Source organism: Haliaeetus leucocephalus, unplaced genomic scaffold (genome assembly GCF_000737465.1).
Source record: "Haliaeetus leucocephalus isolate CR32 unplaced genomic scaffold, Haliaeetus_leucocephalus-4.0 Scaffold439, whole genome shotgun sequence".
Classification (NCBI taxonomy): Eukaryota; Metazoa; Chordata; class Aves; order Accipitriformes; family Accipitridae; genus Haliaeetus; species Haliaeetus leucocephalus.
The window spans coordinates 8,647,085-8,662,878 of NW_010972875.1; the positions used below are offsets into that span (position 1 = coordinate 8,647,085).

The window sequence follows — 15,794 nt, forward strand, 5'->3', positions numbered from 1 at the left end:
CACACGCCGCTCCCGAGGGGCCGGTGCCCGCTCAGCCGGGCTCGGGGTGTCGGTGCTTGGGAGCGAGCGTTTTTTTGTTCCCCGCAAAGTTTTTAATTTTGTTGGGTTTTGGGGGGGGCGCCCCGCGCCCCGGCGGGGGGGGGGCCGGCCCCCCCCCCGCCCCGCGGGAGAGGCGGCGAGGGGCAGGGGAACGCTTCGAGCCGAAGCTTCCAGCCTCACCCGCTGCGGGCGGAGGAGGATGCTCCGGGCGGCTGCCGCTTGGCTCTCTGAGCTTCGGGTTTGTCCCGAAGTTAAAAAACTAAAAAAGGCAACGAATGGGTGAAGTCGGCACGGCTCCTGCCGGCACCGCCTCAGAGGGCGCTTCCGAACCCCGCGCTGGGTGGGGAGAGCGTCGCCGAAGGAGCGGGCGCACCGCCGCTCCCCGCCAGCAGCCGCCCGCCCGCCCGCCTTTAACGGGGGAGGGATGCGCCGTCCCCCCTGGCGCCGGAGCGCCGTGGGCAGGAGCTTTGAGCGGTTGCTTTTGCCCTCGCTGCTCCGAGGGGAACCTGACCGAGTTGCCCTGTAGATTGGGGGATTAGCCTGCTCTTCGTGGTCACCGACTGCAGCGTGGGGTCCTGCTGGGTCTCGCTTGGCTGCCAGCTGATAAAGTGTGCGAACCTGGTGGGCTTACATGCAGAAGTAAAAAATTCCTTTCAAACTGAAACTGTTGTGGTTTTGTGTTGTTTTTTTTTTTAAATTTATTTCTCTAGACCTGAAACTTGGTAAAAAAGTTAATGAAGGTAAAACGAAAGAAGTGTACGAGCTGCCGGATATGCCGGGATGTGTTCTCATGCAGTCAAAAGACCAAATAACAGCGGGAAATGCAGCCAGGAAGGACCGAATGGAAGGGAAGGCTGCCATTTCCAATACAACAACTAGCTGTGTGTTTCAGTTGCTTCAAGAAGCTGGTAAGTATTTCAAAGGTAGAATACATCCCTGTGTGTTACAGATGTTGTTACTAAACAGTATTGTTTATGTATACGTTGGTTTATCCTGCCTTGAAGCTCTGATGGGTTTTTTGAGTGTCTTTTCTATTAGTTTTCAGTTACACTTTTCCCTCTGGTACTACAGAGCTGGGTGGGCGACTCATGTTCTCATTTGGAACATGAGACTATCTGAAGTAATCTTCTAATCGCAGATAACGCTGCTTGTTTGGACACACCTCTGATCCTGCCCTCTACTTTTGTCAGTTCTTCCCTACCCCCACACCCACTTGCCTGTAGTACCAGACTGCATGCATCTCGTCTTTCTTACTACATCTGCCTGCAGAGAAGACACTGCTAGCTAGTGGCACTACCAGACTATGTCTAAGCTGTGTGAAATTTGTGTATAAAAGTTAAAAGATAAAATTGGAGTATCTTTTTTTTTTCTTTTCCCCTCTCAGTGTGCTATATTAATGTAAAGTTTCTGTATGCTTTGTACTTAAACACTTATGAGGACTATATTGCAAATGCATGTATTGGTCTGTATTGAATGTATCGGGAACTTAATGTTTATTTTAAAAGACTCAAAATATTTCTGATGCTAGAAGCGAGCTTTCATGCAGCACGTAACTAACTTGAGTCACTTCAAGTAAGTTTTGCACCACACTTCCAGAAATGGAGCCAGTATCTTTGCTTTGAGAAAGCATTTTGAAGTGTCTTCGACTGAGAAGCTTGCAAGTTGCAAAGAGGAATTCGTGCTGGTGGGTTTCTAACTTGAGTCCGCAAACAGTACTGTAACACAGGCACCAGTAAACTTCATTAAGACCACTTACAGCTGCATGCTCAGTGCACTTTGAAGCATTCGCACAAAGATTGCTTGAAGTACTAGCTGAGTTACTCTAGAAGTTGTATTATCTGTTACAAGGTGTAGTAATAGTTCTCAGACAGTCAAACAGTAGAGTCCTAGCATGTTTCACATGTGGGGAAGAGGAAGATGGTTTCTGTAGAGTTTTATCTACCTTAATTTTTGTGCAAGTAGTTCTTAAAATATGGGCTGCGACAAAGATACATGAAGTCATTCAGTATAATCCTCAGTCACTGGCTTTCTTGGGAAACCTATATTTGCAGTTGATGAAAACTACCAGTTTCAATGAGATGTTTTGCCTAATTCTTAAATGGCAATAGTTAAGATAACAATCAAAATACTTAATATCCTACAGATATGAACTTCAAATTTGAAGAAGCCATGCTGTAGACCTCTCAAAGATCCTTAAATGGCTTGTACTCAGTAACTTCAGGTGCTGTGGAAAAATATGCAGAGTAAACTGCAGCTCCGTTTTAAAGCAACAAAAGAACTTTCAGCGTTCTTCTCCAGTTTGCTTATTTGCCTGGCGTAAATCGCAGATAATGCGAATGCCTTATCATAGAAGTAGTTTGTTTGCTTTGCGCAACTCTTCTTAACCTACTTCTTCAAAAGTGATGATTTACAAAGTTCTGTTAAAGTTTCTCTCCCTTTTATAATAGAGCTAATGTCAGCCCTTCGAAAGCACGGATCTGCACTGATGAAAAATGTAGTAGTAAACCATGCAGGGGCCTTAATGCCTGCATTTAGAAGTTACTTAATGTGCAGTTGATTATTTAAATCATTCTGCCCTTGAGGGCAATGCAACAAAATCTGAAGGGTCAATGTCAATACTATATTTTAAGACTTCAATTTTTCCTTTATGGCTCTGGAACCAGAATGGAATAGAGCTACTTCTTGGTTTGACTGGATGCAGCTCCTTTGTCTTCTGTTTCTGGTAGATGCCAATTAGGCTTGGCAGTTGTCTTACCCTGGGGGGAGAAAGGTGCGACTTTCCTCAAGAGTGAAATTGAAAAAAGAGTCATTTGGCACTTACAGTGCCTATCTGCATGTGTTGGCTATCCTGTTTAATACGGGATCATGTTAGAGCTATGTGAGAAGGTTGACTTGCGGCAGAAGGCTTGTGTCTGTGCACACGCTTCTCTGAGTCTTAATGTCTTTTGCCTAACAAATCACTAAGATCTAGTGGCCTAAATGTTAGTTTGTAATGGAAGGGAGGACTAAGTTGTTCTGTTCGCTGCTCCATTCTCCTTTATTAAACAAAGTAGTAAAGACTACTGTGCTCCCTAACTCCTCTGAAAGCCTCCAATTACTGTTCCACATGTGATGGATCTTCCAGCAGAGAGCATGGCTGGGTATTTGGTTGCTGCTAACTTTTGTTTAAAAACAACCCGTTGTGAGGGATAGATTTATTTTTTTTTTTAAAGCTCTGTGAAAAAAATTTATTTGCAAGAATAGGATTTCTGATCAGAACATAAGGTTGTGAGCTACGAGTGAGCGTTTTATGATAAAAATGGCAAAACTAACGAGTTGTGGAAGATAACCACGTTCATTGCCTTTTGCAAGGCTAGAATGGGCTTACAATACCCTGAAGAGATTCAGTGTGTCCCTTAAGTCCAGAGAAGAACAAGATTCAGTTGTAGTTAAAGACATTTGTGACTATTGTTTCAACTGTGGACTGTGCCTAATAATGGAACTAAGCTGCCATCTTTATATTTAGGAATCAAAACGGCTTTTGTCAGGAAACAGAGTGACACAGCATTCATAGCAGCTCACTGTGAAATGATACCAATTGAATGGGTGTGCAGAAGAATTGCTACTGGCTCCTTCCTCAAAAGAAACCCTGGCGTCAAAGAAGGATATAAGTTTTACCCACCCAAAATTGAGATGTTTTACAAGGTAAGTTTCCTTTCCTTTCCTGTGATGTTAATCAAACTTAAACAGAGCTAGAACTCTGTATTATCTCCTTTAAAATGCTGAGAAATAAAGCAAGTAGTGCTAGTGGCTGACCAGTCCTCTTAGGATTGGCAGTTTTTGCCATCCTAATGTTTTCTTGCATTCTTGTCCAACAGCTGTTTTGTCTAAAGTGCATATAATGTAACACTGGCTTACAGGGCCATCAAAGAATAACAAGCCAAACTATACATAAAATAGGAAAATGTTTTATCTATAAGGCATAAGGACTTTTTACGTATAAGCCTAACATATCAGTTGAAATGGATATGTTGATATATTTGAAGAAATTAAAACAGTACTTGCATGGTGAGGGTAAGCAGCTAGCTAGTTGTTTAGGATTCTGAACTTCTCTGGGAATGTGTCCTGAAAGAAGCGTCTTGTGAACTGTGACCTAAAGTGTTGTTTGTAGTGTACCCTGTTACTCTTGTGGCACTGTCCAAACTTGAGGTGCTTTTAAAGATGTTCAGGTGTTACAGCAAGTGTTCTCAGTGATGCTGTCGCATTTTTTTTAGTGCTAATCATAAAATACTAGTTTGAAGCCTGTATTTGGTTTTTTGAAAAACAAGCAAACAAAACCTAGTATTATCTTCTGATGGCTATTCTCTTATAGCAAGCTTAAATTACATGATGTATATATTTTGGTTTTCTCAACAGGATGATGCTAATAATGATCCACAGTGGTCTGAGGAGCAGCTAATTGAAGCAAAATTCTGCTTTGCTGGACTTACTATTGGCCAGACTGAAGTGGATATTATGGCTCGTTCTACTCAAGCTATTTTTGAGATCCTGGAAAAATCATGGCAGCCCCAAAACTGCACTCTGGTAGACCTGAAGGTATAAGAACCTGATTTCTCACGATCCTGGTTCTGACAGGAAATACACCACTGTATAGTTCCTAAGATAGGGTTCTTATTGTCTTTTTAGATTGAATTTGGTGTTAATATTCTGACAAAGGAAATTGTTCTTGCCGATGTTATTGATAATGACTCATGGAGACTGTGGCCATCAGGAGACAGAAGCCAACAGAAGGATAAACAGGTAGTGTTTCAGTCTTTACCTTCTAAGTCAGTTGGGAAGGAGAATGAAGAAAGTAAACCCTACAGTTAAACATCTGCTTTTGAAGTGGCTTTTTCCAGATAGTCTTATCTTGTTACAGAGTAGCTGATAGGTTACCTAATGTCCAATCCTGTTCTCATTACATAGTTGAGTATCTGGTTTATGGTAGAAAAAAATCCTCTGCCTGTGTATCTTCAGTAGGAACGCCCAGCAGCACTATTGACTGGAGCTATTATAATGAAGTGTGGAGCTTCCAGGGGTAATAAGAATTTCTGACTTGTTGTGCAGATAATAAAATAGTTGGACAACAAATCAGTGGGAACAATAGAAGCTTTGGTTCCCAAGTCTGCCTCCCAGGTTTCTCTGTTTGTTCAGTGGTATCCTCTACTGGCAGAGGTCTGGTGATACATAAGAGGGATCTGCAGGGAGGACGCTTTCCTTCATTACTTATTTTGGTTAAGCTTGAATTCAGTGTTCAGTTGTCTCCAAGTGTTACTAACATACTGTGCCCACATATGAGGGCTGCAAACATAAGTTTGAAATAAAACTTGTCCTATATTTAAACTTGTAGCAATTATGCTTGTCAAATATCTCTGAATTACCAGATGAATAGTTATGAAAGAACTGGTTTGGGAATGCTGCTGTCATGGAGCTTCTGTGACAGTTGTTGAGACTAGTAATGGAGACCCTGTGAGAGAAAGTGGCTGTAAGCCACAGGGGAAGATTTCAAAGGGGGGTGGGGTGGGTGGGTATTACTTTTAAATTAGGAAGCACAACTGCTCTACTGCTTACTTTACCTGAATTATGTAGTAGCATGCTTGAGTGAATTGCTCTGACAGTGCTTTTGCTCATCTCCTTAAAATAAGGTATGTGATAACACTGTGCAGAACCCAGGTTGGCTAGTGCAGTGCTACTGCAGGCAATCACATCATTACATATCTAATTTTAAAGAAGTTTTATGTCTTTCCCAAATTTTCTCTTTGGGGAGCCTCCAAAACCTTGATACCCACGTGGCTAAAAGCCTTTCATGTTGCAAATGGCCATGAACTATAATGGAGAAGGTTGTTTACACCTACTGAGATGGTTCTTCATGAAATAGCTCTTCCTTGCTTCCATATCCACTCTTTCCTATAGCTGTACCAATGTCTGGTCTCCTTCCTGTGGAATTGCTAGAAACTGCATAAATACTTCAGTTGGGATATTCTTACCAATTATGGTAGCAAAACCATATGGTAGCTTTGGGTACCCAAAACACAGTAACTTCAGTATTTATTTTTTTCCTCTTTTCAGTCCTACCGGGACCTAAAAGAAGTGACTCCTGAAGCACTGCAAATGGTTAAGAGAAACTTCGAATGGGTTGCAGAAAGAGTGGAGGTATCTGTTTTTATGAACAACTTATCTAGACTTCAATAACTGCGTATCTTCAGTCCTGTTGACTGCTTTTCTTTCCCTTGCCCCCCGCTTCACTCTTTTCCCTAGTTACTTCTGAAAACAAAGAGCCAAGGTAGAGTTGTGGTGTTGATGGGATCTCCTTCTGACCTCAGTCACTGTGAAAAAATAAAAAAGGCATGTGCGACCTTTGGAATTCCTTGTGAGTTAAGAGTGACCTCTGCTCACAAAGGGCCAGATGAAACCCTGAGGATCAAAGCAGAATATGAAGGTAAATTACAAAGAACTACTGATTTGAATTCAAACAGTATCATGTTCAAGAATGACTTGGCAATTTAAGGATTTGTGTGGGATTCTTCCATTTTTTTGTTAAACAGAACACCAAGCTGTTCTACACTTGCTAATTACATAATGACAGGTTATAGACTGCACTAAACAGTTAATGTATTGTCCTACTGCCCAGCCACAACTTCTATAAGTCTAACCTCTGCTTTTATTCCAGTACCAGAACTACTTTGCCCAAGCCTTGATCATGTTAATACATTTATTGTAGCATCTTGCTGGTGATGCTGGCCTGCCTGAAACAAGGAGGAATGATAGTTTCTGTAGCTGACTCTGAATATCCTTATGTGTTATTTACAAGGAAGATGTTGCTCCCATTATGCTTTCCTGTCTGTTTCATAAAAACATTCTTGCTTGTTATTTTAGATGCCAGCAGAAAAAGATACTTGATTTAAATTCTGATCTTTACCAAGAAAACTTGACATCTCTTCAAAAGTGCTTATAGCCTAGCAGAGGAGAGATAAGAACTATTTGTTCTGTGGGAGTATACTTTCTACTCAGTGAAACTACAGATGTGGTAACCATAGTTGAGAAACACTTATTCTGAGGTGAACTGTGTAAGATTTAAGGAGAGGAACACTTGAAAATGCCAGAGGTTTAATGGTTATGTTCTCTACAAAGCTAAGCAGCACCTATTCCTCAGATACTGAGACTTCTCCTCAGAAGCAGAGTAAGATATGCTAACTTCAGTTGTGGTAAACAGTAGCTGGGATTTAAGGCTGCAAGATTTAGAAGATATTTCTGTAAAGAGGGAATTCGGACACACAATTCTAGCGCTATGTAATGGACTTGACAAAATAACTGCAAACAGAATTGTGGACTCAAAGTTCCCACAAAAGCAAGTGGTAAAGAACAAGGTGAAGGTGGATTGCTTATTTCTGCACGTCTTCCTCCCCACCAGGAGATGGAATCCCAACAGTGTTTGTTGCAGTAGCTGGCAGAAGCAACGGTTTGGGGCCAGTGATGTCTGGTAACACTGCTTACCCAGTTGTCAACTGTCCTCCACTCTCAGCTGACTGGGGTACTCAGGATGTGTGGTCCTCTCTCAGACTACCCAGCGGTAAGATGATCTTCCACTTATGCTCTTGTTCTGACCTAGCTCTATTTTTGTTGTTGTTCTAGTGTACATACGTGTACAAACACACATGGCAAAAAAACTGGAAAAATAGCTGGATCAGTACTGAACAAAGTCTTTGGAAATATCATGCATACAGTCTTTGACTTCTTGATGGCAAAAAGCCCAACAAACAGAGCAAAGATTACATAGGAGTAATGTTTAGAGAAATATAAACCTTGGCTTATCCTTGCTAAGCATTCCAGTTTGAAATTTGAGTCAGTATTATTGGGGATTTAAATAACTGAATTTTGTTCAGTTATAGAGCTGCATTTTCCTTATGATCAAAGATCAAAAAATACCCTTCTCCACAATCAGTGTAGGTAAGAGCTTAACTCTGTTCCTTCAGGGCACTGCTACCTGTATGATTTTTAACTTTGTTAGTGACTTGAATGGATGCTTGGCAACCAGAAGTCTGTTCCCTCTGTATAAGGAGAGTCATCTGGTATGCTGGCTTTGGGTTTAAAATGCCATGAAGCAGTCATGTTAGAAGTAGAGGAACACATGACACTTCAGTAGCTCTAAAACTAGATCATGTGGTTCCTGGAGGCTGAGACAAACATTATCTTAAGTTGTTCCTCAGAGGCAGTGTTTTGTCTGACTATTAAAATATGCTTTGGTAAGTGACACTCTTCTCTGCAGGTCTTGGCTGTCCTACTACTCTGTCACCTGAAGGAGCTGCCCAGTTTGCTGCCCAGATATTTGGGTTAAACAACCATTTGGTGTGGGCCAAACTGCGATCAAATATGTTAAACACCTGGATCTCCTTGAAGCAGGCTGACAAAAAACTTCGAGAGTGCACCTTGTAAGTTGTACTAACAAGTAACTTTTATTAGTTATGCAAAGATAATGGCGTGCATATTCATTCATATTAGGATTTACATCTGGATGAGTTCAAAAGTCCTGCATCCTTTTTTACAGAAGAAAGCATTATTAGAGCAGCAGATGAGGTCTGTGTCCTCATCCTTCCCTTGTGTATTTTTTTAATACTTAGTAAAAGATGGGGAAGTAGTATTTTAGATATCTCTTTCTGTTGCTCCAAAATGGTGCTCTTCTGCTTTTTAGTGTATACTGTTAACTACAGACTATGTCAAGAGAATGATTTGGTGTGATCTAAATAGAATTCAACTAGTCTTCTGTATTTCTGTAACAGTAATATTCTTCCATAGTAATGATGTATGTCTTGAACCTTATTAACTCAACTGGACTGCTAACTAAAGTCAGTGCTGATGCTGTTCTGCTTGCAATGATGGTATGCTTTCTTTAGCAATAAAATGGCAACATATGCTGTATTAATAGGAAAAGGGGCTGGAAAAAATGTCTTAAGAGCCTGAAATAAATACCTGCCTTATTTAAAAAAAAATACATGTATGTATATACATTTTTTAAATATGTGTGTGTATACATACCCCATTGATATCTTCTGGAATGATGTGATAGAAGTTGACACCAATTTTCTTGTTCATAACAAGCTATAAATACAAATGGTTTGAGTGAACTGTAACTAGGCTCATTGCCTGTTTGCTGTAACTCTTGCCTAGTCCAGTCTTTTAAATACTAGGCAGATCTCTACCTTCAGTAGTTCTAAAGGGCCTGTGTGATGTTGTCAAACTGTCTTCATACACTTCAATAACTCTGTTATATATCTATATTTCCTCACTGTTTCTATGGAAATTTTACTGAACTGAAGGGGGAATAAATAGTAAAGCAACGAACTACTGGGGGGAAATCTAAGCATGGCTGTCTTGTCTTTGCACACACCAATCTTCTAAGTAGGTACGATTCTAACAAATATGCAATTACTCAATGTATGTAACATTTATGCTTTTACAATTATAAATAAACTATTGAATTCAAAGCTTTGTCCTGGAGATTTATTGAATAATTACACTCAACTAGCCATCAGCTGTGGTACATAACTTCAGGACCTTAAGTTAGGTAATAATCTTGTAAAAAGGTTATGCACTAAAGCCTGCATAGAACAGTATTAGGTGACAGTCTTCTGGAAGATACTCTACTCCTTGATTAAGTGTCCCACTGTTAAAGGAAGCTGTGTTGTTTTGTTCCTAATGTTCTGCTTTATGGTTGTGTGGTAGGTCAGGCTTACCCCTTAGTGTAACTGGATTAAATGATGCTGCTGCTGGCCTTCTCATTCACAGAAAGGGACCACATCTTATGTGTAGTTGTATGGAAGAGCTCTAAGCAGTGCTCTCAGCAGTGCTGTCTTCTGGAGTTAGGTGCAGGGGGTTTTTAGGTGGTCAAAGTTTACACTAAAGCAAAATAACTAGAACTCTTTACTTAGTCTAGGGGGTGGTTGCTTTTCTAATGAATTTCTACATGAAATATCAATAATAGTGAGGGCTAGTGCTGACAAAGAGGTTGAAATTCCTTGGTGGCATACCATCTCTGTGGAAGCACTGACTTAAAAGTAAAGATCCTCAAGATGCTGGTTTTTAGCAAGCAAGCTATTTACCAAGGTTGTACTCACTTGCATGCTTAATGCTAGCACATCTGAAAGCCTGTGGTCAGCTAGCTCTCCTAACAGGATAGCAGTATGAACTTATTTCAACTAGCAGGAAAAATTAATGGGTGAAAAGAGATGAGTGCATGCTCTTTGTTTGCTTGGGTGAGTGAATTGGATCATATCTTGTAATCAGACAAGAACCAGAGCCACTGCCTGTTGAGTGCAGCACTTATTTCTCCTGGTGGCAGCAGTCTGCTAGCTCAGCTGTATAACAATGCATAACCTGAGGGTGAAGTTGCACAAGAGGTGAAGGTGTCATTTCCTATTCTTCCCAGTTGGTGTTAGCTCTGATGGGTAATCAACCTGACAAGCTTATTAGTCACCTGACTACCCTAGCATCATGGTGAGACAGACAACTGCAGCCAGCCATTTGTGTCTCTTTTTCCACCTGCATTGCTGTGTTATATTGCTGTCTCTGTACAGTCTTCACCCATGCAATAAAAATTAGTAACAGACAATGGTCCAAGTGTTACACCTAGAATACTCTGTACTGTCTCTAGTTACTTTTCTCAAATTACTTGCACCCTGATTATACTAACTTCACTTGTAAAACTGTGCCAATTTACATTGGGCACAAGCATGCTAAGTGCTTCAGTTGCCAAGGAGATGGTCATTCTTCAGCTTTTGGATGGGGTGAGTTGTTTGGGGGGTTTTTTTGTGCTGTCTGTACTGAACTCTCAGAAGCAAACCCTTGCTTGAGCAGTTGCCTTGCAAAGAAGTACTAAGACACAGCAGCTAGCATTAACAGCATGTTGCTGTGATCAGCAGATAAAACCTGCAAAGTCTATCATATCTGCAAGGACTTTATATAGGTGTTGTAAAGGCTGAAGTGCTGCATATTGGCTGCTTAGGTGTTTTGCTGGAAGTTCTTCACAAAGCTTTTGCTGTGAAATGAAAATACTTCCCTGTGGTTCAGCATTCCAACCATTACATTGATGCAATAACCTGATAATTTTTTCAGCCAGAAATTGTTCTTGTAGCACTTGCTTATTTTGTCCAATTTTAAAAACTATCCCAACAAATTCTTAAAAAGTGCTATTATCTTCACAAAAACTACTACATAGAGAGGTTACTGAAATTTATTTGCATTTTCTAAATTGAGCTGGAATACCTGTAATGAAAATCTAATTTTTAAGCACCTGCTGTGGAACATAGGAACCTGAATTAGATCATGTCCTAATTAGCAGAGCTACCTACTTAACAGTTTATGTTCTTTAAAGATACCAGCAAGAAGCTGTTTAGACTTAGCAGAGGGAAGTGCTCAGGGCAGGGCTTGTTTTACATCCTGCACTGCGTCAGGTACAGGTGAGTGGCACCTGGTGTTCAGCTTTTATAACATCATTTCCAAAAAAAGCCAACCCCAAACCCAAAAAACCCATTCTGTAAAAATGAGGGGAAAACTAGTCATTGCTCCCACTGATTTATCCTCCATCCACAGTTCAAAGGTTAAAGCACCTATCCAGGACACCGAAGGTATGGTTTTAATATCCTCTGCCTGTGGAGAGCTGTAAGAAGTGAACTAAAGGCCTCAGAGAGGATGCGATCTGTCTAGACTTCTTGGGGGTGGCATTAAGGCACTCTCTGTTTTTGAAGCCTTTCTTTTGAAAGCTATTAAAGTAATTCATACCCAAATTAAAATGATGACTGTTGCCTCACTAGAGTGGGCATTTGAACCTTTTCTCACAGCCCCAGTAAATTTCTTTAAGCAATGCAACCTAACTGTGAAATAGTGTTAGAAATCTTGAGCCATGTTTTAAAATAAAATCAGAAGTGCCTGTTGCACTGTGTTTGGATCACATTGCAGCAGGCATGTCATATGCATTTTCAGAGCACGCTTCCCTGTTCAAAACTTCCAAAAGCTTACACACGAGAATGCTCGATCTCTGGGCTCAGACAAAAATAAGGTGTAAAGGTTGCCTGAACAATCAAGACTTGGTTCAAGGTATATACAAGAGAAGAACTTTACATAGAGGGTTGATTTAGAAAAAAAAAAACCAAAAAACCCACTCCAAAACACAAACCCCAAACTTCCTGCAGAGCTTAAGTACCTCTGGAACTGGGTTTCCAGTTCCCAAACTCCTATTCCATTTCAGATTTAAGCATCTGCATTCAGAACTCATCAGAGTTGCTGTGCCATGGCTACTTGAGTGAGAAGGACCCAAAGCCACTTAAGCAGCTGCTGTTGTGCTTTTGCAGAAGCATTTTGGATCTTGACAGGGCAGAACAGCCTCTTACTCATCAAAGCCCCATCAGGATACACAAAGTCAGTGCTCCAGCTAGGATCTCAAAGCATAATATTCACTCAAAACATAATACACGCTCTATGGGTTAGAGCAGTCAGCCAGGTTATAAACAATTTAATCCCCTCTTTACTGGGGGAAAGGGACAAAACTTAATTTCTCCCTTGCTACTTCAACCACCAGAGACATGCAGAGATCTGTAGGAAGGGAAGATCTTAATTTACCCTTTTTTCCCCCCACTGCTTCAATTTGTTTCCTTAAATAACTGCAACAGGGGTTGGAGCACAGCAGTGCTGCAGCTGCCTCTAGAGCTTTGGGTTTCTGCCTCGGGAGTCTTGTAGCAGGCCTTAGACAGATCCTGTTGCCTTTCTTTGGTATGGAAATGATGATGACTATGAAATATCAGTTCAACTGGACTGGGAGCTTTCTGAAGGACTTACTTCCTCAAGAGTGTAAAGAAGATCTTAGACTTGGAGAAGACAGAAGATTTGTTGCTCCCAATGGAAGGCAAAATTCAAAACTTCTTGAGGAAGGAATTAAGATGTATTTGCATGGAACTTGGTAAAAGAATTAGCTATAACAGCTTTTCTCTCTCTCCCCTCCTCCTGATAACAGGAGGATATCTTGATAGAAAAACAGCACAGCGAACAAGCTGCCAAAAGCTCAACAGACGCTTGAGAATATCAAGCATCAAGTTCAAGTCTTTGCAAGGCCAGAGCTTTCCACGGGAAAGAACAGCTTGTCTTTCACGGGAGCTAGGAGCTCCCACAACACTGGGGTTTCATCCAGCAGGGGACAATTGGCTGGAACACCCAATAAACAGATCCAATAAATTGGCTTAGGGAAGAGGCGGGATGAGCTGGGGCAGCCCCAGCAGGTAGCCCTCAGCCAGAACTAAGTAAGGTCTGATGCAAGAGGGGAGGGGGAAAAAAAAAAAAGACAAGACAAGAAAAAGGAAGAAAAGGGAAAAAAAAGAAAACCCCCAAACAACCACCACCACCTTACAGCAGTGTCAGGGAGAAGCCAGCCCACTTTGCCAAGCACCTCGTATAGCTCTTTACGCTCATAACATCCCTAGCTGACAGACCAGAAAGCTCTTGAACACAAGGAACCAACACTCACACAAATAGATAATGTAATTAAACAGTTTAAGATGGCAAGCTCCAGAGAATTTCTATTTGGATTGGAAAGTGACTGTATTTGTCTTAATACAAAACAGCTCCCTGTCCCCAGTTTCCCAGTACATCCCTTTTCTAACACACTTAAACATCTAGTAAATGGCCAGCTTCCTAGCTAGTACATGATCATATTCAGTCTGCTTTAAAAGTTATTTCCAATATAGGACATTCTTCCATCTTGCTTACCAGACAAAACAAAACCTCTCAACTAGAAGTACAAAGACTTCTTTACCAACTTCTCTCTAGTATTCAAAACTTTTTTTCCTAGAGAGCCTGCCACATACTCAGAGGCACTCCTGACCACAGAAGCTACATCACTTGTACTGTCACTAGTGCAATTATGTTTTTAAATCCATGGTGAAATCCTCCTGTTGGCCTTTGCTTGTAAAAGCAGTCACGAGCATCCAAGAAAGTGTAACTTCACCAAAATCAAGGCTCAAAACTCCGTGGACCCTTTATTTTGCTTTCTGGTAACGGCTTTAGAATAACTTACATCCTAGCATTAAACATTTTGCAGCTTTATGGTTTTTTTTTCATTTGTAGAAAAGCACAGAAAGGAGAGCATAATGGACAGATTTCAGCATGATACGAAGTGGCATGGATACCTGTTTAAGGATTATTGTATCTCGTATCTACTCACTAACTGGAACAACCTTCTTCCCATTAGAAATCCAGTTGTAGATAGCCAAGTTTCTATAGTCAAAGACAGTAGTGAAAGAGCAACATCTCGGACTTGGTCAGGTGCAGGCTAGGCAGCTGTGGTTTGTCTACTGCTCCTGCAGACCTGCTCAAAGCCAAAGTTTGAACCATTCTCTCTGGGAACTACCCCCACCCCAACTGATAATGTCAAGAGAGCAGTGCCTTGCACTGTAAGTCTCCCTTGTGCTGTTGTTCAGAAGACTCAGCTGTGCAGATCAACTCTACCCTGTCTCACTTGTAATCAAGGCAAATGAGGCTATAGTAAAATTTCAGTATTTTAGCAGATATTTACCCCACCCCACACACACTGGGACAGAGCTCAAAGGAATTGGTTAGATGACTTATAAAACCAAAAGGATGAGCATACTGTCCTTCCAAGTCTTTGAAACATTGCTAAAGGCTTTACATCTGGCCTAGTCTTTCGCAGGTTCAGAGCAAACATTTCTCCCTACTAATGTTCTAGTATCACTTCAAGTTTCGTAGCCACCCCCACCAACATATCTTACAGCCATCTTTGCATATTGTCCTTAAAGAAACTTAGGACCAGTAAAAGGCCCACAGAGAAACAATTTACTATAGAGAATGTGATGGATGAAGTTTGTATATTTGCCAATTTCCAAAAGAAAAATCAAGTTAGATGGAGAACCACGAAGTCGCCATCTCGCACCAAGAAAACTGAAGTTTCTGAACCTAATGTTCATTGGTTCTCAGCCAGGGCACCAAGTTGTTACAAGAAATTATGTTTGGTAAGAGTAATTTAAGGTAAAGAGACTAGAGGCAAGTATTAATCATGAACTAAGAATTTCAGCGAGATCTCTGGCCACAATTTAGCAAAACTGGAAGAGGTCCTTGCCAGAAAGATTTGAAAAATAATTTGAAAAATACACATCAGTTCCAGGCAGATACTTCTCAGTACAGTGACTCCAATCCCTCATGTTGAAGTTTACGACCTTTCTCATACTAACATACATGTGCATCCAATTTATTGTACAGCTATTTACAGATCACCAGTCTTCTGAGACACATCTAGTTTTGTTCTCACACTTACATAAAGAACACATTTACATCAACTTGTCAATTATACGATTGAACAGGCAAGGCACAATCCATAAATAAGGCGCCCCAACACTAACTTGGGGTAGCTTTTGTTGGCTGGGCCAGGGGTGCTGCCCAGCGAAGGAGATGTCCTTATGTCATGATAGAGAACACGAGAGGTTAACAATTTTGCTGACTGTTGCTCATCATCAGGTAAGACTAATCATTAACAGTGTTGTACCTTGCCAACACAGCAAATGAGCCTTCCCCTCTCCCCTTTTGCTCATGCCTAGATTGCTCGCATTCCTTTCAGGCTTAATTACATTAGTTGTCAACTTATAATAAGAAGTTGATCAAACTTGGTCCTTAGTTGCCATTTTATCATTTGATAGGTAAAGAATCCTCGCTGTGTAACATGTGGGAGGGGCGGGGACAGG

General features: G+C 41.1%; 1 protein-coding gene across 1 annotated transcript; it reads left to right on the forward strand.

The window, feature by feature from the left end:
- The first annotated feature begins 753 nt into the window (after window positions 1-753).
- PAICS (phosphoribosylaminoimidazole carboxylase, phosphoribosylaminoimidazole succinocarboxamide synthetase) lies at window positions 754-8,725 on the forward strand. Its single transcript, XM_010574530.1, has 8 exons — window positions 754-947; window positions 3,545-3,723; window positions 4,435-4,614; window positions 4,705-4,818; window positions 6,127-6,210; window positions 6,316-6,496; window positions 7,469-7,627; window positions 8,324-8,725. The coding sequence occupies exons 1-8, from the start codon at window positions 812-814 to the stop codon at window positions 8,488-8,490; spliced, it is 1,200 nt and encodes a 399-aa protein (XP_010572832.1). The 5' UTR covers window positions 754-811; the 3' UTR covers window positions 8,491-8,725.
- Window positions 8,726-15,794: the final 7,069 nt, after the last annotated feature.

Excerpts from the sequence above, each read along its gene's own strand:
- PAICS (XM_010574530.1), top strand. The coding sequence starts at position 812 with ATGCCGGGATGTGTTCTCATGCAGTCAAAAGACCAAATAACAGCGGGA. Across the intron at positions 3,724-4,434 it reads AAATTGAGATGTTTTACAAG|GATGATGCTAATAATGATCC; the intron begins GTAAGTTTCCTT and ends TTTTCTCAACAG. Across the intron at positions 4,615-4,704 it reads GCACTCTGGTAGACCTGAAG|ATTGAATTTGGTGTTAATAT; the intron begins GTATAAGAACCT and ends TTGTCTTTTTAG.